General features: G+C 47.8%; 1 protein-coding gene across 4 annotated transcripts in view; it reads right to left on the bottom strand.

The window, feature by feature from the left end:
• Positions 1-17,172: 17,172 nt before the first annotated feature.
• Positions 17,173-25,879, bottom strand: part of NFATC2 (nuclear factor of activated T-cells 2) — an 87,250-nt gene continuing 78,543 nt past the window's right edge. For all 4 annotated transcript variants that reach the window (XM_025142327.3, XM_417509.7, XM_004947255.5 and 1 more), the window contains exon 10: positions 17,173-22,471. In XM_025142327.3, the coding sequence (XP_024998095.1) occupies positions 22,416-22,471 (56 nt within the window). In that variant the 3' untranslated portion in view covers positions 17,173-22,415. The remainder of the gene's footprint in view (positions 22,472-25,879) is intronic.

Below are 25,879 nucleotides of genomic sequence, written 5' to 3'. Positions count from 1 at the left end.
CAGCCACGCATGTTTCACAGTCGAACAGGACGGACTCAGGACAGAGGGAAGCTGTCAGAGCACAGAACCAATTGCTTCCCATCAGCGTGCAGCTGACGTGTCTGAGCCAACAGAACTCAGTGCTCGCACCCATTGATGCAAAAGCTGAAGAAATCAAACTTCTTTGCTGCTCCATCCCGTGGGTGGGTTCGCAGTGTTGAATAACCTCACTGAACGCAGCAGTGCTGATGTTCACATGCAGGGGGTTTTCAGTCCTCTGTGTGAATACTGGTCCAAGTGGAGCTCGTTTCCCTATTTAAATGTCCAGTTTGCTGGAGAAGAACTGCTTGACTCCCTTTGCAATAGCAGAGGCAAGGAGGTGTGTAGGAAAAGTGCACGTGTACAGAACCTAAAGAAGCTTATATTCATTTTTTATTTCAATGTAAGTTTTTCTCTCAGATTTACTTTTAAGATTTATTTTAAAAAGAAGCCTACAAATACGTTAAATAGTCTGATTTTTATTTAAATCTGCTTTATCTGCTGCAGGGAGGCTAAAATCACAGGAAATAATCTGATACAGGGATTTCAATGAAACCCACAAGAAAACAGTAAAGGTTTGGAATTCAGGGCTGCGATCCTGGCCAACTGCCAAAAGGAAATGGAGGAAAATGTAGCTGGGGACAAAGGCACCCTGCAGTCAGAACTGCTTTTAACACAAATAGAAAGGATTGAGATTTTAGATTGAACCCCGGTGCTATTCTTATATTATGAAGAAACTAAAATTGGAAGTCTTTCATTCCTGTAATGAAAACCCAAACACAAACAATTCCTTTCTGATTTCTAAAGCAGATTCCTCTGTTGAGGAGGACTTCTGTTTTTATAACTCGCAATATCTCTCATTATAATATTAATAAACGATCTCCACAGTGCAGCACATTCAGCCTAACAGTTTGATCAGTGTAGTGGAACCATTCCCTTTGAATTCCTATTCTGTGGCTCTAAGCCCTGCCGTGTGCCCTATGATGAGCAGAGTTGCATCTCCCTCCCCCAAAAGACCTGGAGTGGAATGGAGATGGAATTGCTTTGTGATTTAGAGCAAGAACAGGAAAACTCCCGGTGTCAGCTTTTGTACCAGATGAGGATATCAGTTGAGGATATGCTCTGTCTGTGTGCTCCAGCACCAACCAGCATGCCAGTGGTCAGCCAGGATATACAGGTCTCTATGGCACGATGCCTTCAAGTTCCTTTGGGCTGTGCTTGATTGCCAGGAACTGCTTCTGTATACACACAGAGAAAACAAAACACTTCTGCCTGGCAGCTCACCAGCTGGGCAGTGCAGAGTCTGCACCCTGGGAGCTACAAGCATATATTTTATGAATGAAAATTGGAGCAGGCAACTGAGAACTCAGCATTTATAAATTTCCAATGCCTTGGGCTGAAAATAAATAGAATTAAAGAGAGCGGTCTGGTTGTTTTAAAGGAACATAAGCAGATCTGAAGGATGCAGCAGTGGTCTGGGTCACATAGAGAGGAGTAAGGTTATGTCTGGGAAGAGATTTGTGGATTGACAGCCATGGAAATGATCTGTCTGCAACTTGAAAAGGAAAACCACCACCCATCCCTTTACCCTGTGGTTCACTCTCCCCATTGCAGACAGGGCTGTGGTTCTGGATAAGTGTAAGAAAATGTTACATGTTGCTGGCTTTGTCCACACTGGCCCAGTTCCTCTCACCAAAGCAATCGCCTCACACTACAGCAGCCTGGCTTTGTTGTTCTGGAAGAGCTGCAGCAGCGTCTCCATGAGAACCCTGCTCCTCCTGGGGGCACAACTGTGGGAGTGAGCCCTGTGCAAGACCGAGGTTGGTTTGTGCAGTCTCAAAATGAAGCAAGATGCCTCCTCCAAAAACACTGAGCAATGAAAAACATGATCTATTGGGTGAATTGTGATGGCACAAAGCCCTGTGCTGTGCAGGTGCCACTTGGCAAACTGGTGTCTATGAAAGGTCCTGTGTGACCAGGTGAATTCTTCACCTGTAACCTTATCACACAGACGAAGTGGGAGTGTGAAGGAGGGGGATCCCTCTGCCATGGGCTGGGGAATGGAAGGTGGTGCCTCACTGAAGTCACACAACGAATGTGTGGGTGCCAGATGTGCCAGAGACAGGAGCTGAACGCAGACCTGAGTGCCAGCCCAGCACACAGCATTCATCGTTGTCCATTCTCTCAAAAAGAAAAATCAAAGGCAGCTTTCTGGTTGATTCAGCTGCCATAAAATGATGTTTCAGAGAACCCTACAGGCTTCCTAGTGGGAAAGACCCCCCTTATGAATAACTGAGTGTGCTCTTCTGCAAGGTAATAATAATCGGAGTGACTTTTCAGAAGAGGATGTTGAAGCACGTGTCTGAATTGGCTTCCAGTAACACACAAAAGTCTGTGTTAAAAGAAATTACTGACTGTGCTCTGTACTGTGATGATATTCAGGTATCATCCCTTAAAATTTTCTTCATTACTTTTCTCCCATTCTTTGATGCAATTTTTAATTTGATCTCTAGTGGATACAACTGACTTGATTTATTGATTTACAATCAAAGCAAGCAACGAAGGAATTCACTTTAGCAAGGAAATCAGTACCTTAAAAATATGAGTAAAAACCTGTAATTCTGAAGACCACAATTTTTGGAGAATAAATGACAATGGGAGTTAATGTAGGTCTTTGGATTAAACCAAAAGCCAGCTCTGTTGAACCAAGCACAGCATTCCTAATCTGACATGTTGACAGGGACACCCCTGCCTATTCCAAAAGAGAGTTCGGATGAAGCCAGATTTATCGTGTGTTCCCAACAGGGGCTGGGCTGACTCTAAAGGAAGCTATGCAGGCCAAAAATAAACAAGATACACATGAAGTAGTTTGTGCCATCAGGAAATCTTCCAGGGGATATGTGGAGAGGAGAAGTAAAGCCAGCAGAAAAGCAGCTTAAGATGTCTTTCCCCTTTCCTCATTATGCCCTATCTCTGTATCTTCACAGAGCGTAAATCAAGGTTTCCTCCCCAGGAGATCTCTTGCCCTCATATGCACTTTCTTTGCCCCTGCTTCCCCAGGAAAGCAACTCTGTGTGCTGCTCCTTCCTGACACAGCAACCCCCTTTGTGGCACTTGCAGGGAAGTGCCTCTGGAGATGCTCGGTGCCGAAGTGCTGCTCCTGCAGCTGCTAGCATTCATACTTGGTTATGGACTTCTGCAAGAGCAGGCTGGGGCTGGACAGCCATGCTTTTCCCAGGAGCATATGTGAATGATTTGAATTATGTAATTATGAAAAAAAATGTAGCCTTTTCCAGCCGCATTTACTGCAAGCAGACACACAGTCACAGTAATTTCAAATATCGGGACAAGAAACTTTTGCATTTACATTCTGGCAACTGGAGCCAACATCTTAATCTGCTAAGAGACCCCAGGAGAGCTGTGCTGGTGGCACACATTGTTCACTGCTCCGTGTCTGACCAAAGTCTGACTTGAACTTTGTAATTTGCTGGAGTGGAGTCACTAAATTACACACTGCCATGAGATATACAATCCCACATGAGGCACAGAGCAGCTCCTTAATACGACAGCCTTCAAGCAGGCATGAGCTCAAATACCACTGCAGAGAACAAAGCTTCCCAGTGTTAGATACAGCATTAGAAGTTCTACCTCGTGAAACATTATGGACTATATTGTCAGAGGAAATCCAAGTTTGTGCCCATAATAATAGCGTGCCTGGAACTCCCTGCCAAAGAAAAAGTCTGTGCAGCGATGTATAGACAAGCAACAGTGCACACAAAAAGGAAAGCTGTAGAGTGTCTGCTTTACAAATGCAGCCCTGGGGTTTCAGAAGTGCAAGACATACATATGCAGAATGGAGACAGTTATAGGCTCCTTGGCAGTGCAGACTGGAGTATAAAATATGGGTCTCGGAAGGTTGCTTTATAGCCTGAACTGAAGATTTCGCAGCAGCCTTAGCATTCTGTTTGCTGTATCTTGGAAATCAGAAATGTGCAGTTCCAGAGATGTGTGTTGCCTTCCAACTTGCTAACATTTAAATTTTCTGTGAGTCTCTCATCACCCAAATGACAGCAGCCCAGCTCGTCCAGCGCTGTGTTATCGGTAGTGATAGCAGGACTGCAGTGCTGTGAGTTGTGAGGCTGCAGATTAGTGGTGTCACTTGCAGCAGTGACAGCTTGTGCCAAAGCAAGGCATAGAGCACTTCCATCTTATAGAAAACTATTGGCACATAAAATTGGCAAGAGATAATCAATAATTGTACATGCACATTAACAGCAGTCACACTGCTTTAATAGCACTTGTATGTACTCAGCCAAAGAAGAGGTTTTCATTAGATAGATGTAGATAGATATAAATAGATGTATCTGTATCTCTCTGGGAATAGACACATAGGTGTATGTGTGTAGAAAATGCACAAAATCACAGCTACTTGGTCTTGTCCTTTTGTCATAATGTCTGACAGACATTTGTCCCAGTAGTAATTACAGTATATTCTTTATGTGTACCAAATTATTTACTCATTTTTATTTTAGGCATCAGGAAGGAGCAAAGGCAAAAATCTGAGGCCAATCAGATCCAGATTTCATCCTGAGAAGTGCAAAATATGTGGCCAGGTCACTCCAACAGCTCCAGTGCAATCACTGCTCTCATCTGTTTGTGAATGTCCTTTGACTTGCTCTTGATCTTGGCAAGAAGCTCACAGTTGAGGCTTTGGCTCTCCATCCAAGAAGGAATATTTAGGCCAATGCAGACACTTGAATCTCTCAGTCCTCAAAGGAACTGATAAAATTATGGACAAGTTCCATTAAACAATACTGATTTGTGCTTATTTACTTAGGATGAGGCTGCGCATGAGGCTCTTCATCTCCAAGGGGAGTGAGAAACGTGCAGCAGGGAGCAGAGGCGCAGAGCTGGACGTGGTGTCACCACCCAACTCTCCCCAAGCCCAGGGCTCACAGCCTTACTGGCTCCGGCCAGCAGCAATGGAGCCTCTCCCGGGGAGGGAGCGTGACTCAGAGGGGTGTCTGAATCATCAGGGCTTCCCCTGGATGAGGCCGGGCTTGTGCAGACTGCCTGTCCACGTGTCTGGGCATGGGGATGGGAAAGGAGACCTGTGGCACAGCGATGGCCCTGTTAGGGACCCTACAGCTGCAGAGCAGCCACGGGGGGGAAGCAGCATGGAGGTGAGATGTGGCACTGGCAAACATTGCTCCTATGACATTTTGGTGTTTGCATTCAGGGGCTGTTTTCACTTCAGTGGTGCTACAACCCATGGCTGCTTCCCTGCTAAGTTAACAATGATGTGAGGACAGAAATGAGGGACTGCTGCAGACAATATTGGCCTTCTGGCATTTTCAGCTGTTTTCCACCCACCCTTGAAAATCATCTCAGGCCCCAAATGGATCTGTGAGCTGTACCACATGCTTGGAATGAAGTGCTAATTAAATACTTCTACTTGATGTAGACAACATTTCTTTGAAAAGATGGTAATGTGCTACAGATGCCATGCATTCCCTTAGGGATGGAGGAAGCGAGCAGTGCTGGTAGATCGTGCTGCTCAAGGAAAGTGCAATGTAACATGGGCAGCTCATGGCTGGTAAGGCTGCATGCTGACACTGTGCTCATCTGGACCATCACATGGTCCCTCACTGTGAACACAGTGTCACAGATACCCCATGTACTTCTATACTTTGACACCTGGGCAATAAATGGTGGAGCCCTAGTGTTTGAGAGGCATTCAGTGCCCGAAGTCAAGCAGGTTAGAGCTGGTGGATGGTACAGAAATAGAGATGGATCTTGCTGGGTGAAGGCCTGGCCATGCCTGTTGGGATGGCAAGTAGTTCCTGGCTTGGACTGTCCTAGTGCAGGACAGAGCTCCATAGCAAAAGAACTGAAAGGATTTGGGTTTAGCACAAGAACTGATGTCCATTCTGGCAAGAGGAGGAAGGCTGACGATCCAGCCCCAGAGCAGCTGGAAGGCTCTGTTGAAATTACTGCTGTTGAAATCATGATTAATCTTTACATTTCAGGGTCAGCAGGCACCAAGCACAGAAGAGCCAGATCACCCAGCTTTTGGGTAGGCTCACGCAGTTCATGGGCCATATGTTTGAGTCCATTTCCAAGTCCAGATTTACAGACGAGCAGCTCACTGCAGGCTTGAGGCCAGCTCTTGCTCTTTCTTGAGGGAATATTTTGAGCAAAATGGGTGTCTTGATGGAGACCCAGGTTCTTCTCAGCATACTCTGGGTGCATCAGACAAAAGCGGCACTGTGCATGTAGTTCAGTTTCCCAGTGTGAATCCCGAGCTTGGACCAAACCACCCTCTGCACACACTGGATGCAAATTACCACCAGGCCAACAGCCAGCCAATGGACAGAGACTGTACATCGTGGGGCTCATCTTCTGCACACAGCATTTTTCTCCAGAGGACTAGGCATCTAGACTGTCCTTTTTGTGAGGTTAAACCCTTGGGTATCTGTGGGGCTATGAGAAACGCCCGCACCTTCCTGAGCTGTGGTGTCAGGGATGGGCAGGAGAGAGATTGCTCTGCAGGACAGGATGTGCTCGGAGCACGTTAGCTGCAATGGTCTGAATGCAGCCCCTGCACAAACAAAGCAACTAGGATGGAAAAAATAAACTAGAAAATGCAATTTTCATGGAATGGTGGTTACTTCCAGGGCTGGAAAAAAAATCTCTGATATGCCAGGGTCAGGATGGGAGGAAAAGAATCTGATTAGGCAGAAATTCCAGATGGGAGGGGAGGGGCCGTGGTCCAGGATTTTCAGCTTTAATTGGTTTGTGCTAATGAGCATTGTTAGTGGGCTGCCTTGTGATACATCAATTCGCTCTTTGAGACGGATGGTCCCACCTCACTGATGGAGCTCATGTGACAGAGGTGTGTTGGTGCAGGTGACGTAACACTCATGTAGGGCATCCACACCCAAAGTGGCAATTGCCATAGTGCCAATGTTTTGGGGACTTAGTGGTGATGTATTAGGTCTTGCATTTACACTGAATGAATGTTTGTAAGTGTAAACTGGAGAAGCAGCTGTGCAGTGCAGAGTTAATAGGTGGGAGGGAAAAGCCCTGTTCTTTCTGTTTTCATTATGACACATTTTGCATTGAATTGCAGCCAGTGTGAGCCACTTCTGCCTGCTCACAGCAAATGCCCACTTCTCACTGTGCTCTCACCCGGCCCCGCAGCTCTCCCCAGCAGAAACAGGCACTCATAGATCCCGAGCTGCAAACTGAATCCTCTCCTTTTCTCTTCTGAGGTTTTCAGGCTTGTAAATACCTGAAACTGGCATAGTAAATGTTCTCTGCAGCAAGACTATGCTTATTGTGCAATGTCAGAACAGTTTTTTTTATTAAAAGAGCAAAGCCAGCATGCTTCCTTGCTCATGTTCCTGGTGTGGATCATTGTATGCTGAATTTCTGCCTGCAGTGCCCAAAGTCTGCAAGCAAGACTGAGTGGAAGGGTATGGAGAGCAATGTCTGGTCCTGCCGTGCTGCCCCAGCACTCCTGCATGCGCAGTCAGCACTCAGCTGCCTCCATCTCTGCTGCAGCCTTCACATTCCTGTGTCCCTGCAGGGAGAGGTGCGTCCTCATGCCCATGGCAGCAGCTGCTGGCAGAGGTGTCACCCGCGCACACCAGGGCAGTGAGGGCTCTGCATCCCCATGAGGGGTGTGGGGCACATGGGTCCTTCACTGGTGGTGAACAGAAGCTTATAACTAAGAGATATGGGAGGTGCCACAGTAATCAGTTATTTGGAGTAGCACAGCTCATTTATCATTCATCTGTTGTGGTCTGCAAAGGAAGTTCCAAGGTGGGATTGTTCTGTCACATGGAGGTGGCCCAGGAGATGCCAGAGTCAAAAGCAGAGAAATCTCTGTTTTCAGAGTTGCAGGCCATTGAGCAGTGTTAACTTTGTCTGTCTTTAGCTGGGGCTGATAACAGTGATGGCTGGATATGATGGAGATAGCTTCAAAGCTGTTATCACCAGAAAAATGGAGTATGTTATTGTGTAAGATGTATGAAAGCTGCCCTTGTAAACATCCATAGGCTACTTCCATGTTTCTTTCAAGAGGGTTCTGCAGTGCTGTCAGTGCTTTTTGGGGATGGGTGCTCCATGGGGAGAAAAATCGAGGTAGGAATCCAAAATGATGGAGAAAAAAGAAAAAGGGGAGAGAGGTGAGGGCGGCTGGCTCAGCAGGGAGACCTCTTCAATGAAACGTTACACACTGAGAGCATGAATTCTATTGCCTGCTGCTATTTACCGTGACTACTTACAACTCAAAGTACTTCGGCATTTAAATAGTTATAGGTTCAGAGATGAGTCATGAGCCAGAGCTGATATTTTATCCATGGCTGTTAGCGAATGGTTTTCTAATGCAAGGATCTTTATTCCACTCTCCCCGCTTTAATAGTATTTCTGTTCTCAGATTCTTTTGCTGTAGAAGACCAATGCTCCCGGAGCTGCCCATTATTATATCTATTACATCTATATCTATCTATACATTTTTAAAGCCACACTGCCAGTCAGTATTGCAGAGATGTTCCAAGTTCGCACTCCCCAGAGAGAGCTAACTAAGGGAGAGAGATACCTTCTGGCTCTGCTTCTGTAGGAAACTGTGAGGAGACGTTGTGCTGTCGGTGGTGAGCAGGTCTGAGTCAAACCTCATTCGGTGCAGCATTGGCCAGAAGATGATGTGTGGTTTGTGTGATAAGCACAGCGAGCACTGTGAGCACGGGGAGGGTGTTGGGGGCACAGACTGGGAAAGAACAACAAACCTGGTAAAGCTGTGTGTGGAAATCGATATGTTTTTCAGTACTTCATGTTTAATTCTCCCGGTATTTCTGGGTATGGCAAGCTAGAATAGCCTGAGATGTGCACAATAAATAGAATCATTCACATACAGTTTATTTTGATACAAAATGTTCTCTCCTGCCCCAAACACAGCCAGCCACCCGAGCAGCCTGTCTGCCCCTGAAGGAACTTGTAGGGGTGATACAGAAAAAAAAGAGGTACCTTTCCCCCAAAGAACAGTTAAGTTTGAGAGCAGACAGCTCCGTGTCCCGGGAAAGTGTTGCTGATGTGAGCGATGGACCGCAGGCAGCGGCTGCTCTGGAAGGCGCACTCTGATTGTTGCTGCTGGAGGGGGAACTGAGTCATCACATCATCAATTCTCCTCCGCCAGCACCGCACAAAACATCTCTTATCATCACACTCTCTCTTTCTCCAGCATTTCTTTTTTAAATTAAAGGACCTTCAAACCCAGTACTGCTCTTTGCTCCGCCGGGGACAAACCAGGCCATGAGTTCCTTGCCTCGTGCTTTCGCTCTTAGCACCGAGCTGCACACGTACCCTTCAGCTGTAAGAAAACTAAGCTTTCCCATCTGAGCCCTTCAGTCTTGTCCGAATCCCTCCTTTCCGTGCTGCAGAAAAGCGCCGTTCATCCCGCTGGGGACGTTACGGCCGCACATCTGCCACGAGGGCGGCGGGGCGGTCCGGGCGGTCCCGCTTTGCAGATACTCTGCCGGGATGTGCCAACAACGGGTGGCTGCTGGGAGAGCCGAAACTGCTGCTTTTTTCTGTTCACATCTGCATCTGATTTTCAATCAAGACTCGGCTGGTGAAAAGCCAACTAATCTGCAGCGCTTGGGCTTTTATTTTTGCTTTCAGGGGGCTGCCGTGAGCCAAGTTCAGTACCACAGAACTAGTTTCTAATAGAGCTTTTTCCCCCTCGAATTACAAGTACTTTTGGACACCGATTATTTTAAATGGATCCTGTGGGAAAATTGTTACCGGCCGTTATTGCCCTGCAGCATCGCCTCGGTCTGACTGACACGGCCGTGCCGGGTGTGGGGCAGCAGAGCTGCACAGCGGGGCTGAAGAAGCCAGGCCTGGTGCCGGCAGTGCAGCGCTGGGTGCTCCGGGTGTGTGTGTGTGTGTGTGTGTTTGTGTGTGTGTGTGTGTGCCTCAGTGTGATCACAGCGGTGAGTGCTGTGAGGGCAGGGGGAGCACTTTCTGCAGGCTGTGCACGAAGCGGGGGGCAGTCTGTGGGAATCCTGTCCTCTGCGTTTGCTGCTGCTGTGGCGGATGAAGGATTGGTGTTGTGTTGAAGATATGGGAAAAATTACTGTTTAATCGGAGACTTTAATGGAATGCAAAAAGGATCCATCTGTGATTCGACCATCTGAATCTCACGGGGTAAAAAAGATGAAAAATTCCCGGAGTTTTCAGGCAATCTTTTCCATGAATGACAGCAGGGCTTGTGATGGCTGTGTCTGCTGGGCCTTCTGCTGCTGCTCACCACCCCTGGTGTATGAAGGCTCACTGTATGTGTGACACCTGTGGTAGAACTGCCAGCCGACTGCGCAGCTCCTGCTGCTGAGAGGCGCTGAACTGATGGCCCTCTGCAACTGCAGCTCCTCCCCAACACAGGGAAACGGCTGGGCGAGGAAGAGAGCAAACTGCACCTATTCACAGCCACAAAAGGTGCAGGCAACCAATGTGAGGCCATGAGAGCCCTGTGGGCCTTTGCCGCACTCCTCAGTGCTGCTCAGCTGTGTGTCCCTGCATGGCAATGCTGGCTGGGAGCTCACCCAGCCGGAGCAGCCCCACGTCTGCACACACTGCCATCCCTCTGCCTTCCCCAAGGCATGCTGCTATGTTTGCCGCACATCTCACCCGGCACCAATGGGAGATGAGCAACTGTAGCTTTTGCATTGAAGTTTCTCTCCCTCCTCCACGCTTGGCCTTCCAAAAATGGGCTGCTGCTTTTTTATTATTCTGGAAGGAAGGAAAAGTGCTGAACTTCTGTTTACCTTATTTTGTTTGAACAGAGCCCTGTGTGTTAACCCTCCTCCACACAATGAAACTCTGTACAAGTGAAAATTGGCTGAGCGGGTCCTTATTCAGCATCATTCATTGCCACGGCATGGCCCCATGCAAACATGGCAGATTTACATCGGTAAAACTGAGGAACAGAAACAAAAGGCCCACGATGTGAAGGAAGGGCTGACGTTATTTAAGAAGTGCCAGGAGTGTGCTGAGGATGAGATGAAGGTCCAGCAGCCCCGCCCTTGGTGTGGTAGCAGCGTGACACACAGCTCAGGGCCCCCAGCGGGCATCGGCACCGTGGTGCTCCACCTCTGGGGGGAATGCCTGTGGGGACCCGAGTGAGTACAGACAGTGCAACTGTGGCAAGAAGTAGTGTTAATGGAAATAGTCCTCGTCTGTGATGTTGGCCCGTGAGGTCAGAGGTGGCTGCTGGTGGTGTGGCAGTAGGAGCTGAACCTTCCTACCAATGTCCTGTTACATTTTGTTGCTGTGTGACAGCTGGCAGCAGAGGGGCAGTCTGACAGTGGTGTTTGATGTGGAAGTGTGTGTGGAGTGAAGGGGAGGAATTGAATTCCTCTGTGCAAAAAATACGGCACCCATTGACATTCATCGACAATTGCTGAATGTTTATGGAGACCAACAAGTGGATGCTGGTACAGTGAGGCTGTGGTGCTGCATTTCAGCAGTGGTGACACTGACAGTGGTCACCTCCACTGGCGCAGATGTTTTTGAGTGCAGCATGAAGGCTCCTGTTCATTGCTGGTGAAAATGCACAGCAAATGGTGATGACTACATTGAAAAATAGTGTTTTGTAGCTGAGAATTTGCTCTGTGAATTAGTGATACCATGCTCCTTGTATCTGCTGTAGTTTGCACGGAAATAAATAGGAGGCATTACTTTTGGAGTGACTTATGAATGTTTAAAGCCCCAGGAGCTTCACCAAACCAGGAGACCCCCACGACAGTTCCAGGTCTCTGTGTCTCTTCACCCACTTTTGGCCGCAGTACAGTCAGCAATGTGACCCACTGGAGGGGCTCAGAACCGGACCTCCCTCGGTTCTGCTGAGCATCCCAGGGCCGCAGCAGCACTGCCCAGCTCTGCCAGCCCGGCCCAGACCGCGCACTGGGTGGGTGCAGCACCGCATCACACCCCACTCATTCACAAGTTTTCAGCTTCATAGCAATGACAGTGCTTGCTCAACAGCCCACTGCCTGGCCGTGAGCGTGCCTCAGCCCTCTCCCCGTATCCTGGTGGTTTTTGTTAGAGGAGGAATTGCATCTCTTGGCACCGTCCGAGAGGAGAGTTCTGCTGGTTTCCGAGGCATTGCTTTTCGGTGAGTGTTTGCAGCTGCAGCACACCCCTGCAGGCAGGGCACTGACTCATCCTTTTCGCCATCACTATAAATCTGTTTTCATAAACAAAATTAAGTGCACTGTGTTTATTCATTAGGGAGATTTAAAGTCAGATGTCTCTCAGCAACCAAGGAAAATGCTTCATGGGATGAGTCTCCCCTCCTTCCCCCCCTTTTCTCTTTCAACAGCAGAACAAAACCGCTGTGGGATGCTGCCCCGATGCTATCAGCGGCTCTGTGTGCACTGCGGTGCTGCTGAGAGCAGTGCTGAGTGCTCCCCTGGGGCCCATCAGAGCCACTGCTCCAGACATGGGCACTCAGATCTACACAGAGATGAGCAGGAAGAGATGGCTTTAAGCCGCTCCATGTAGGCACAGTGCAGCTGAGGGCTCCCAGCTCGTCAGGCAGAGTAGAGCCACCCTCAGCCCGTGTGTGACAAATGTAAGGTTGTCTGGGTCTGCAGCTGGGGGATGAAACCTCTGTGCTTTCGTACAGGGTAAGTGGAAAGGAAAGCAGGAACAGAGATGGTGTGAGGTGTGTGGAGGCAGAATTCAATTAAACTAATTAATAAATATGCCCCTGTAATTCATACAAGTTTTAACTCCAGCACCTTGGTTCTGCATCTCAGACAGCTGTAGTGTTGCAGAGGGAGAAATGCAAAATGCTGAGTCCTGGAACATCAATAAGACATCAGTTCTCACTGAAGCTTGTATGGGAACTGTTGAGTCCCAGCCTGAACCACTGATTGATCACCTGGGAAAGGACCGGTCAGCCCTGGGAGCACAGGTGAAGGCAGTTCAGCTGTGTGACCAGAAGGGGTGGAGTCTGGCTGCACCTCTCTTAGACCTCATTGAAGGGCTGACTGCCACTGGGGAAGGGTCTCTGGTTGGAGATCCCTTCCTTGTGGAGTCTTTCCTGTGAGATGAGATCTTCAGAGACAGGTGAGCACCTTTATTTTTCTTGTGGAATACCATCTTGTCTGTGCTGGTCCCTTTGCTGTTATGCTCCTGTATTGCCCTTCTACTGCCTTTATCTTTCTGATTGTAATGAAGTTGAAGAAAATGAACTGGATCAGAACAAGCAGATCTGTACAGGGATGTGTCCTGTTCACATCAGCCTGCTCATGCAGGTTTACTCCCTCATGTATGTTGCCTGTTACCATGCTTGTCAGAGTCCTGCTTTGATGGAGTACTGCTGCTCCCTTGGAAATTTGGTTTATGCTGTAGAACCCAAATCAGCGACTGCAAAGCATCCCCTGTTCTGAGCTCATGCATCCATTCAGATTGCTTAAATTCTGCAGAACAGAGTTTGGCAGCAGTGAGCAGCATCAGGTATAACGTCAGCACACTGGGAGAGAAACCTCACCCCTTAAAGAGTGAGATCTGGGGCTGAGCATTGATTGACAAGACCACATTATCACAGAGTAGAAAACAGACCTTGAATATCTGCTCCTAACAACTCCCCTGTGCCGTCTTTATTAGCATACGAATTTTGTACCCACTGAAGAGGAAATAAATGTGGAATTTGCTGCCTTTGCAGCAAATGTAGGAGGAGGTATTTTGGCCAGTCCTGAAATCGTACTTTCTACCACACACCACAAGTGAATACCTCTCACTTCTACTTTAGAGGGAGCCATAAATCAGAAGCAAAGGGCAGCAGAATAACAGGGTTGTGTTTTTCTTTCTCTGCACCAGATACCCGGTGCCAACAGCAACAATGTCACTGTGAACTGTGGTTTCTGTGCCAGACTATTGTAGGGGCCAGCAGCACAGCAGCTGCTCACCTTTCAGTGCCCGGAGCCAGCCTGTGGTTGCCAGCCCCCAGTCTTCCTCTGGGACTGTTCCTCAGTACAGGATGGTTGCAGCCTACTGCAACTTTGTGAATCTGTGCGTTTGCAGCCCAGAAGGCCGATGGCACCATGGGCTGCATCAGCAGAGGGCTGGCAGCGGGCAGGAAGGGATCGTCCCCTTTAGCTCTGCCCTCGTGAGGCCCCATCTGGAGCACTGCATCAAGGCCTGGGCCCCCAGCACAGATTGATGTGGAGCCAGAGGAGGGTACGGGGTTGCTCAGAGGGCTGGAGCTCCTCTGCCATGGAGATCGGTTGAGGGAGCTGGGGGTGATCAGCCTGCAGAAAGGAAGCCTCATGCGGGACCTCACTGCAGCCTTCCAATGCTTAAAAGGAGGGGGACTGACTTTTTACAAGGGCTGGCAGTGACAGGACAGGGAGTGGCCATTGTCTGTGCCCATCCTTCCCATGCGGGTGCTCAGCAGCTGCAGTGGTGCCCATCAGCTCAGCTGAGGCTGCCGGCTGCTCCCGGTTTGGTTTTCCCTTCTATGAAATGGGGCTGTTGGCTGATGGGAGTGAGCAGTGCTGGGAAAGCTGGGATGTCTCCCACTGCCACAGCAGCTGTGCAAACACCGGTTTAATAGAGAGCTGGTGCAGCTCTTAATTAATATTTTATAATAGGAGAGGCATCACCCACTCTCGTAATTGGCTGCACAAAACACAGCAGCAGAGCTCAGCCCGGGGAAGCCCTGTTTTCTTAGCAGGGCCCGAGCTGCGTGGGGGACAGAAAAACGGCTTTCCACGACGCCGTGCTGCTCTCAGCACCGCGAGGGCTGCGAACCGCGGCGGGGCCGCGGAGCGGTGCGGTGCGCTGTGGGGGCCGCCCTGCAGGTGGCAGCGGAGCTCCGCTCCGCACACAGCCGCTGCAGCGCCCCGCGCTGTCTTCTCGCTCGGAAGAAAGCAGCAGCCCCTAAAGAGCCCATTCGGTACACGCTGCTCTTCGCCGCGCAGAGGGAGCGGTGCCGCTGTGAGGCACGGCGTTACCGATCCCTTTCCCGTAAGGAAGAGTAGAAATGTAAGATCTGTGGGCATGGCTCAGTGGCGTACATTCCTCCCGCTTATTTCTTATGTTATGTGGCCTTTTTAAAGGTAAGTGAAGCCAAAATGCTTTCTCGCAATGCCGTGTGTAGGTGTCCAGTGAGGATCCTGGTTTGTGGAAGTTTGAGAATTGGGGAACTGAAAACCAGTAGGAAAGGCACTTTGCTGCTAATGCCAATCTGAGCGGCACGGCGGGCGCTGCAGCTCAGAAAGAAAAGGGCTCTCTGTGCCCCTCCCCTTCCCTTCAGCGAATCCTAACACGAAAGCCAAGAAATTAAACAGCTGCCGGCCTCAGATTTCAGCGCTGCTCTGTGCAGACCCCGTCAGCCTCCGGGGAGGTCTTCATGGCTCACACAGCTTCCAGCAGCACTACAAAAAGTGACAAATTTACTTGGGCCAACAGAAACCCTCCGGACCCTTCATCTCAGCAGCTTCCATCCCCACCACGTACCTGGGAGGGGGTCACAGCGTGGAGCTCAGTATCACCGACTGCCAAAAGGACCCCCCCCACTTTGCCCTGCTTTTAGCTGTGTTTCTCAAGAAACCAGTATGCTCTGAGTCTCAGCCCTGTTCAGTAAGCTTGGGCCTCTGAGTCTGCTTCATTCAAAAGCCCTGGTAACCTCTGGGAGTTGTGGCCATCAGGGCTACAGTGCAAAACAGATCCGTGTTTGTGCATCTGTGAAGCTGGCAGGCACTGCTACTGCCTCTGCTGCATGCACTGCTGTGTGCTGCCTGGCTGAGCAGGGACGGGGAAGGACAGGTGAATGGCTACATGCTGCCTCCGAGCAGCCACCTGAAGGAGACAGTGGTGATGCTTTTAGAAAAGAATCTGGCATGAAGCTGAAGGGCAGCTTCTAAAATTGAGTAAATTACGTATGTATTTAAAAAAAAACTTATAAATTGCACATTTACACAACTGAGCACACGAACAAGCAAGGCCTCGTACAAAACCCAGATGCTCGTTAGAAATCTGAATTGGTCTCCTTTGCTGCTATCACAAGAAGTAAAACTGGGAAAAAAGTCAGCTGTGCTGAAGGGGTGTAAAGGAGTGAGAGAAGTCTACAAACACCAGGAAATTCCCTGTTAAGGCTAAAAAAGGGCTACGATTGCAGTCTTTTCATTTGGACCCAAGGTCTAAATTAAAGCCAGAGTATCAGGTCAGGTGCTCAGTTCTCAGCCCTTTGCTGTGGAATTTCCAGGTTAAGTTACTTAAAATTTCCTGTTGCTGAATAAAGCTAAAATCCTGTGTGCTGTATGTTTGCTCATCATAAAACGTTCTCCCCCAGCCAGTAACAGCTTCTTTGCTGGCAAAGTCCTCCTGGTTTATGAGCTTCCCAGCCTTTGTATGGGGCACTGTGAGTTAAGAACTTCCACGTGGCTCTTTCTCTGAGGCTTCTGTGAATAAGCAAAGCAAAGTGCTTGCTCCGTGTCCAACAAATGCATCAAATATGGTTTGAAATCTCTGTTTTTAAATGCAAAGGATAACATTGATTTTGTTAAGGTAAATGTCTTCAACCGTATGCTGTATAAACTCAACTCTTACTGAGACATAATGGGCTCTGGGCATCCTTCCAGCAGTACGAAAATGCATCGTTGAGTGTCTCCAGTAGAGAAATGCAGAACAAAGATTTAGATGAAGAAAAATTAAAGAGCACATCCCCATCTCCAAAAACCATTTACTGCTGGGAAAGACATGTACTCATTATTATGAATGAATGCTGTAATGAGAGGGAAGCCCTGCGGAGTGCCTGTTGGTGGGGATTGTCTGGTGCTTTTTGCTGGGGTGGCAGTGAGGGGGAGGGAATGAAATGAGGGGAAGCGGGCAATAACAGCAAATGGAGAAGTTCACTGAGGTGTTGGTGTATGAATCAAACTTGTCTACAGAAACGGAATGGGGTCTCAATTCAAAGGGACGCCGGGCATCTCACTGCCAAGGAAGCACTGCTTGCTCTGAGAGCCTTACACACATCACTGTATTCTGGGGGGAGATGGGGACATGTGAGGGAGTCACCCCCTCTGAATTTGTTTGTCAAGGAAGAGAAAGGTGCTTAAGAATACACTGAGCAGTCATGCAGCACGTGATATCCTCTCATTTATTGCTAAACTACCACAGTACAGGCAATATATAAAAATATTTTACAGACGATAGCAAAAAAATTACATTGGAGGTTAACCATGTTGTTGTAGGAATGTAAGCGAGATGAACTCTTTCAGTTCTTAAAGTTAGGCTTTTGAACAAACAGTTTGATTTAAAAGACATCTGCTGGAATGATCTGAGAGATGATTGCTTACTTGCATGTATATCTGCTAACAGGGCTTTGCCTGGACACAGAGAGTGTCAGCAAGGAGACCTGGGCGTCCTGAGCCGGGGGAGCACATCGTCATCATGCACACACACACAGCTCCCAGCCAGGACACAGCAGTTCCCCTGGCCGGTACCCGGCTGTGCATCCCCAGCTCTCACCACACTGCTGTGCCCGGGGCCGGCAGCACCGCCACAACGGCAGCACTTCAGTCCTTGCAGCTCTGGAGGAATGACTGCTCATCCCACCGGCACACAGCTGTGTTCATTTGGTGACTCAGCCATTCTAGAACTTTCTGCCCCATTTGGCTATTTTAAGAGAGTTACCGGAAAGAAACACAAACTTTTTCCCCAGGTGACCACTCATTTGATCTATTAGAATGTCAGCATCTTCACTTCCAATTTGCATTGCGATGTTGGTTTGGTCCCAGTTTGTTTATTTCTGTACACCAGGAACAAGGAAAATGGTGAAACAAATGACTCTTAAACAGACCAGATGGGCTACATACTGACCGGTTGTTAAAGAAATTCCTGCTGGCTGTCACCTGCTGACCGATAAAAGTAGCAGACCTGAAAGACAGATGCCAACATCCAAAAGGGTGGACTGCTCATTCTGAACTGAGATGAACAAAGGATTATAACTCCCCGTGTGTCACGGCGGGCACTGTACGACGCCTCACGTGCACACGAATGAAATCAGTGTGATGTAAACACTGAGGAAAACGGTCAATTTCTGGGAGCCTGCAGTTCACCCCCACATCACGGGAATAACCAGGAGAACTGCGGGTGAAATGGCACATGGGGTGATTTCACGGGGTGTAAGCTTTATGAAGATGTGAATCAATTCAAGATCTGAAAATAAGATGAGAGTCATTTCTTGAATCCCATCTGGCAGATAATTGTTCCCTATTAAAAAACAATTTGGAAAGAAATATGGGGACACAAAGATTGAAATATTTAGGAACGCTTCGGAAGTGTTTAAAGCTGTCTTTGAAGTCTTTGGAAAATGGATCAAATACGACTTTTGGGGACAATGACAATTCCACAACAATTGCATAGAAAATCAACGCGCATCCGAAACCGAAGGTCCATCCCTTATAAATACCATCCTTAACCCAACAGGCGTTGCGTATTTGGCCAGACCAAAAGCATAGAAACTTTTTTTGGTAAAGACATGGATTACAAAATACACTTTAAAAACATGCTAGCTAATTTGAGAACTGTTTTAGATATGTTATCAAGCAGCAGCATTTTATACAATAGAGAATAACATAGTGCTGTTTTTGGACATATCCTACATTCAGAAAATGCCGTATCCCTACAAGAAGAATGGAAGTGATACATATTTACATGGATACAAATAAAGCAAGTGCAAAACCCATGGCTCTTCTACATTCTTTCTCCCAATAACAACACGTACATTAGACACCTTCATCCCATCGCAGCTCAGATCTTCCACTTTGCTTATTCTCATGGAGAAAAACAAAAACGGGACTTCGTATCTCATTGCAAGGATCTTCACGAGCAATTCCTCTCCTGGCAGAGTGTGCTTCCAACACTCCTAACTGACACAAAAACATCTCCCTGGTATCTGTCCACTCCCATTCCACTCTTAGACTGTTTACACATCGTGAACGATGATTTTATTTATGCATTCATATATTTGATGCAGACGTTTATAGAAGCTCATCCTGTACTTGCAGCCAAAGCTCAGATGGAAAAAAACGAAGTAAAAAAATGCACTCGCACAGAAAAAAGAAAGAGATGAACTTTGAGTTCCAATGAACCCCACATACTTCGCATGGTATAACTTCGATGGAAAACGCGTTAGAGTCGTTCACCCTGCACATAAGGAGGCCTTTGGTACAATGGCAGGAAGGCACTGTGGTGAAACATTCAGATAACTGAGGAAAGACAGAATTTCCTCAAGTGCAAATATGGCTATCTTCCAGATAAAGTGAGAGCAAATTGCTCACAGAATGGCATTAACTCTTCCAAGGTTAATCTAATGCTTCTACAGAAAGAGAGCGAGGTGTGTTATGCCACAAGTATTAATACTGGAGGAACACTGCTCAGCGAGAACAGGAAATAATTTAGTACTGCATATTCAGAAGTTCTTCAGCCTAGCTATATATCTGTAGCATATCTGTTTTCTTTTTAAAGAGACCATGAAGCATAACGCTATGTCTGAGGATACTCCTTCTCTCCAGAAATAAATATAAAGTGGTTAAAGCTGTTCTATGTAACTAACGGTTGATGTAAAAGCAGGTGAGAGTAGCACAGCCTGACCTGACTTAGCTGTGAATAAAACCACTAAAATGTAGTCTATATTATATACATCATACGAACCCTCGCTCCCGCGGCTGGCTTCGTGTGGCAGCAGGTCTGCGTGGCTGCAGCCAGCTGTAGGACTGGTGTGTGTGTTCAGAGAGAAGCACAGACAGATGTGTATGCGTATATATATAACCATCTACACTCACGTGGTTATAGTATATAGATAGACATGTATATGCCCCTACCCTAACACACATCCGGATTAGTATCTATGCCTTTAAAAATGAGGAGGAAATACAGCTAGTGCAAGCATGAGTAAAGCACTTGTAGCATATATTAAATATATATATAAAAACCCCTCTCCTGCTCTCCAAAGCGAACTGCCCAAATAAACACCCCAGAGCAGCATGTGTCCGACCTCCCGGCTCGTGCTCAGGTAAGGGCACATCCTGCTCAGGAGCCCTGCAGGACTCAGGGTCAGCCTGTGTGGCTCCTGCTGAGGGCTCACCGCCTTCTGTAAGGCTCCATGCCTTTCTTGTCTGCTTTATACATTTATGCCTCAGAGGAACAAGGGGAGAAAGATGCTTAAATGGTCACTGGGAGACAGTGACAAAAAGTGACAATTAAAATCAGCCCACAGCACAAACACGGGCACTGCAGCTGCACGCTGTGGGGAGGGCTGCTGGGATTCAGTGTGTGGGATCCGACTGAGGGCACTGCCGTGGCCAGCTGTACTGACAGCCAGCAGCAGAGCAGCAAGAGCTCCTGACCGGAGACTTGGAAAGAAGCTGATATTCTTTGGTGTTTGATTTGAGATCCAGCAAAAGAAATGTTTCTGGCAGTTACTTGGGGACTTCTGTTTGCTGTGAGTGGATTTTTGTTTTTATGTTTTCATTTGTCCTGTCTTACCCTTACAGGTTGGATCAGGGAAAACCAGATGGCCATTTCTGGTACTTCCAAGCCCAGAGAGCCATTTGGGCTCTTCTTTTGCTCAGCTGCAGTAAAGAATTTCTGACAGGCAACTGTTGGCATTAGAAAGTTTTCGAAATGAAAAATCCATAAAAATGCACTAAAAATACATAATGGATGGCAGATTCCACCAATTTGGCGGGTTGAAAACAACTGAAAAAGTAGCTCATCTGAGGTGTGTGAACCAGCTGCAGTGCTGTGCAGTGTAAGTGCTGTTTAGCAATCAATAACTAAACTATGCAGAAGGCACTGCAGCCTCAGATTTCCTCCTGCAGAAGTCTGGGATTGGTGCAAGCATCTTTCTTGCAGTACTGGGGAACAAACCAGGCAGCTGCTCTGCTCTTCAATATTCACATAACCCAGTGGCTGCTGTGAGCACGTGGACACACTGCTGAAGTCTGCTGTGAAGCAGCTGAGAACAGGGCAGGTTTGCTGTGTTTTCCACAAAGAGCTCAGGCTCAGTGCCCATAGCAGTACAGATTTCCTCATTCACAAACCACTGCTGCCCACAGCGCGGCAGCCTCTTACTGCAGAGATCAGCCACTCCAGGTGTGCTTTCATCCCCATGGGGTACCAGAGATGCACTGAAACGTTACAGACTTGCCAGCTGTACGGCTGCAGGCTGCAGGGAGCTCTTAGCATGATAAGCATTTGTCAGTACATCACATCAAACACACAAAGCAAAACATAACCTGCTAACTTGCATGGAATTTTAACCTTTCCAGAAGCTGCTGGTAGCTTTGCAGTGCTAAAGAGACAAAGTATCTATAAGCAAGTGTGTACTTTTTCTGGAACATACAGCTTCTGTGAAATGCAATTATTTTCCTCTGCAGCTTGTGTGGTTAAACATTACAGCTGCTACATGAGACAAGGTACCAGTCAACAGCGGGGTCGACATGAGAAGAAACAGCAGCAATTCATTAGGGAGAAAATATGCAAGATGTGTTCATACACTGCCTAAATGAGGATGGGTCATAGAATCTTGGGGTTTACTGTGACTCCTATACATTCATCTCTGTTTACGTGGGTTTCATTTACCTTGAGACAGGTGTAACAGCTGCTGAACTGCTCTTTTCACTGGCTCTCTGTGAGCATCCTTGTCCATCAAATCCCTGTCCATTCTGACAAGAAACAATGGAGAAAACTCCCGGATTCGGTTGACGTCTACTGCTTGAAATACTGATCAGGGTGCTCAGGGTCAGAAAATACAGCTTCTGCTCCCAGGCTGGATACAGGCAGAGTCAGCTGGAGCTGCCTGGGTTTCCTACAACAAAATTTGTCAGAAGGGCTTTGCGACCTGGAAGGCAATTCATCGTTAGTGAGCCGCACGGTGCTGCTGCTCTTTTACGGAATATATTACTCTTTCTTCCCTTGCTTCCCACCCCACCCAAATAAAGACTAATATATAACCTCCCTTGCTTTGTGTGGCGTTCAGGAGTGTCATCTTACTTCTCCCATATGACTGAGATAGATGCATCGATACGCAGCTAGATTTTTGCAGCAGGCTTGAAGTGTTTCCTTGGACAGATGCTCTGTTACATGAGAACAATGCGATCTTTGGACGAAAGGAAGGGTGCCCTTTTCGATGTTTACAGAGAGAGGTGGCGAGTTGCTTAGTCAAGGCTGTCAGCTTGATGCCAATACATTGTTCCTTGCATTGAACTGGTGCCTTGAGATGAACAGTTAAGGAAGCGGGAGGTTGCAGGGGCACTGGAAGGATCTAAGAGGTCAGTTATGGAAGGATTTGGTAGAAGTTGTCTCACAAATCTTCTCTATGTCTGATTTCTGGCAGGGAGTCCAGAAAATTCCTTCCTGATAATTTCATTAACTGTGAAATAAAAGAAAGAGGAAGAAATGTTAAGAGCGCTTCCAGAGTCACAAGAAGTAAAAGCAGTCCTTGGGCAGCCTGCCGCCAATTCAGAACATCCTCCCTCTGTTCTTACTGTAACTTCTTGATTAAAACTAAAACAAACGTTGGCTGAATAATCCACGCCACGCATTTTGGTAAGCAAGAGGGAAGGAGAGCAGAGAGGGGGCTGAGGTGGTGTTCGGCATGCTTCAAGTGCCATGAAAACACAAGTGACAACCTGCACCGTGTCCCTGGCACACACTGCATCCCACACACTGCATCCCCTGCGTAACACAGCGTTCACAAACAGCTCCTTCACCCGGGCAAACTGACACCAAGGTGTTGGAATCTGAACAGCTTAGCATTTCTCACTAGGATGAAACGAGAATATTCTGAACAGAGAAGGGCCTGATTGGAGAAACACAGCGGGTAGTGCTGAAAGACAGAGGCTGCAATTCAGCTGTTGACTTTTTTGTGTTTCTTTTCTTTTGAAAGACCTCACCGGTGCCTCCATTCAGCCTATGGTTCTGTTACAGTTTGTTTGCAGGCTGCAGCAGAAGCAAATTTCAATGCACTGCTCCAACAGTCTGAGAGGCCGGGACAGGCTTGTCAGTAAGGCTCAACAGAAGACACTCAATCACTTCATTCTCTGTTTAAAACAACCTGAACAATAATGCGTGTTATCCACAACAGCCATCCCATCCTGCACACCCTTCACATGTTTGCCCAAAGCACCCTTTGGTCCCTCCTGGCACAACCTTTCTATCCAGGCAGTGGCTTTGTTAGGAGAGACCTAAAAGATGAGTGCTTTGGTGCCAAACTCCAGAACTGCCTCTTTTGGGGCTCTGTTTCCATGCAGCTCCTTGGTGCTGTGTTCATGGAGGGGGGGGGGGGGGGGGGGGGAGGGGAAGGCCCCCATTTGGAAACTGCTTCTTTTCTCTGACAAATTTATCTTAAAAAAAAAAAAAAAAAAGCCAAATTTTTTAAGGTTTCAGACTCCAAATCTGAATTATTTTTCCCACTGTTATTTAAAGGCTAAGGCACAGACTAATTCAAAGCAAAGCAGCCCCTCACTCAAGCCTGACTGACAGGTATGTAGCTGTAAGACTCCACAATTCTACAAATAAACAAGAAATGTTTATGAAAAGTGGTGATTTATCACAATTATAACATCGTGCCCAATCTCTTACTACCTCTGGGAGAGCACATGCAGTAATTTTTAAGAGGTATGACTATGAGTTTGAAATCTCTCTACAAAAAATGGAACTTATCCCAGAAAAAATAAAATATCTGCTTAATGTGAAGCTTCATGCAATTCCTGCACAGATGTCTGCTGTGGTTGCCTGTACTCCTCGTGGACTAAGAGCTGCCCTGGTCTCTGCTGCATGCTGTGACACAAGGAAGGCACCTTCCCCCCTCTGCACTCAAAAATCCCCCTGCGAACAGCCTGGATTTCAGCTCCTCTTTCTCATTCCAGCCAGGAAATGCCTGATTTCAACTAGATGGGTGTCTGTGCAGAGCACATGTGCCAACCACAGGAGGCTGCCAGCCTGCCCTCTGCTGCTGCCCAGCTTTCTGCTCCGCCCCAGCCGGTGGGTGCACCCGCGCACACGAAGCACATCGCAGCATCGCTCGGTGAGCTGCAGTGCGAGCGGCAACCAGGGGGTGGTGAGGTTGGTCTACTTTCAGGCCCAGCCCTCCTGCGGCTCAGTCAGAAGAGCTTCCTGTTTGCTCTACCCAGGAAATGAGAGGAGCAGGTCTTCAATGGAAATTTTTCAGCGACTCAGCTAAAAATAGCAGTGAGGTAAAAGAAGTGGGCACCCACTCTTACAGGGTCATTTCCTTTCTAAAAATGAGTGGGCTGAGACTGCAGGGCTATTTAGTTATTGACATGCCAGCGTACCAAAAATGCTGTGCAAGTTTCCTTTCTTCTAATACAGCCACAAGTAATGGAAACATCAGAGCCAACAGTCATCTTGGTCTAGGAAGGGTTAAATATTCGGTGACGGAGCAGGTAATTAAATGGGGCTTGCTAAGCCTTCCGTGGGGTCCCTTTTTGGTTCTGCTTCCCAGCCCAAGCGTGGCATGAAGTGAAAGCAGTAGCAGCAAACCACGAGCCCGCTGAGTGCGGTCCGGCTCGCAGCCCCAGGCAGCTGGGACGGCGCAGTGATGGGCTTACCCAGCCTGCAGGCTTCACTTTCCCTCCGGCGTGCTGCACTGGAGGTCAGCAGCAGGTTTTGTGGGCTGAGGTTATAGAGCAATCTCAAAAGAGCTGCAGTTGCAGCAGGACGGTGTGGAACGCAAACTCTGTGGATGGGCTGCAGGACTGTGCTCGAGTGCACAGCTGGGTTCCCTCTGTGTGAGCTGCTGCGAGCTGCTAATTGGATTTTTGTTGTTTCTGAATAATAAGGTCAATCCCTGTTATCAGTTGGCCTCAGTGTCCCGTAGGCACCTTGAATTCCAGCTAACTCCATGTGGCATAGGGAAGGAGGGGCAGTTAAAGCTGGACAACGCTGGAGCTCCAAGGGAGGGCTGTGTAAATCCAGCACAGAAAGTCCTGATTTACAACCAGAGCCCCTAAATCTAATGAATATATGCGTGCTGGGAGAAATGGATCCCAAGACTGCTTGGAGTCACTACCAGGCAGTCTGGCGGCATCACCCATCTTCAGATTTTGGGAGCACATGGATCCAGACTGAGGTGTAATCTCAGTGAATTGGGTTTCAATAGCAGGGTAAACAAAACAAGCAAACAGAGATGTATCTACACTTCAGAGGAAGCTGAGATCATGCACTGAACTTGCTATTCTGAGATCCCATAGATCTCTTTTCAGTAGCATGGTTAAGATGTCTCTCAAGTATAAATTAGAATCACAGAATGGCTTGGGTTGGAAGGGACCTTAAAGCCCATCTATCCAGTTCCAACCTCTTGCCACAGGCTGGCAGCCGCTGACCGGATCAGGCTGCCTAAGGCCCCATCCAGCCTGGCCTTGAATGCCTCTGGGGATGGGGCACCCACAGCTTCTCTGGGCAGCCTGTGCCAGGACCTCACTACCCTCTGAGTAAATCATTTCCTCTTTACACATAACCTAAACCTCCCCTCTTTTACTTAAAAACTGTTCCCCCTTGTCCTAAGCATTCAGCTTTGATGGGTTAGAGTCAGTCTCTTAGGCTCCAGTCCTCAGAGATGTTTAAGACTCTAATTTGTATCCTCTCAGATAGAAATCTGGAGAGTATTCACTTGTGGGATGATAGTGGGTTGTATTAAATACCAAGCTTCAACTAGTAGTCCAGAGACAGAAAACAGTCTCCAATTTTAGCTGGCAACAAGTCAGGCTCCTTGTAATTGATTATACAAGCACACACACACATATGCATGCGTGCACAC

Source organism: Gallus gallus, chromosome 20 (assembly GCF_016699485.2).
Source record: "Gallus gallus isolate bGalGal1 chromosome 20, bGalGal1.mat.broiler.GRCg7b, whole genome shotgun sequence".
Lineage (NCBI taxonomy): Eukaryota > Metazoa > Chordata > Aves > Galliformes > Phasianidae > Gallus > Gallus gallus.
This window is presented reverse-complemented; position numbering and strand designations above follow the sequence as displayed.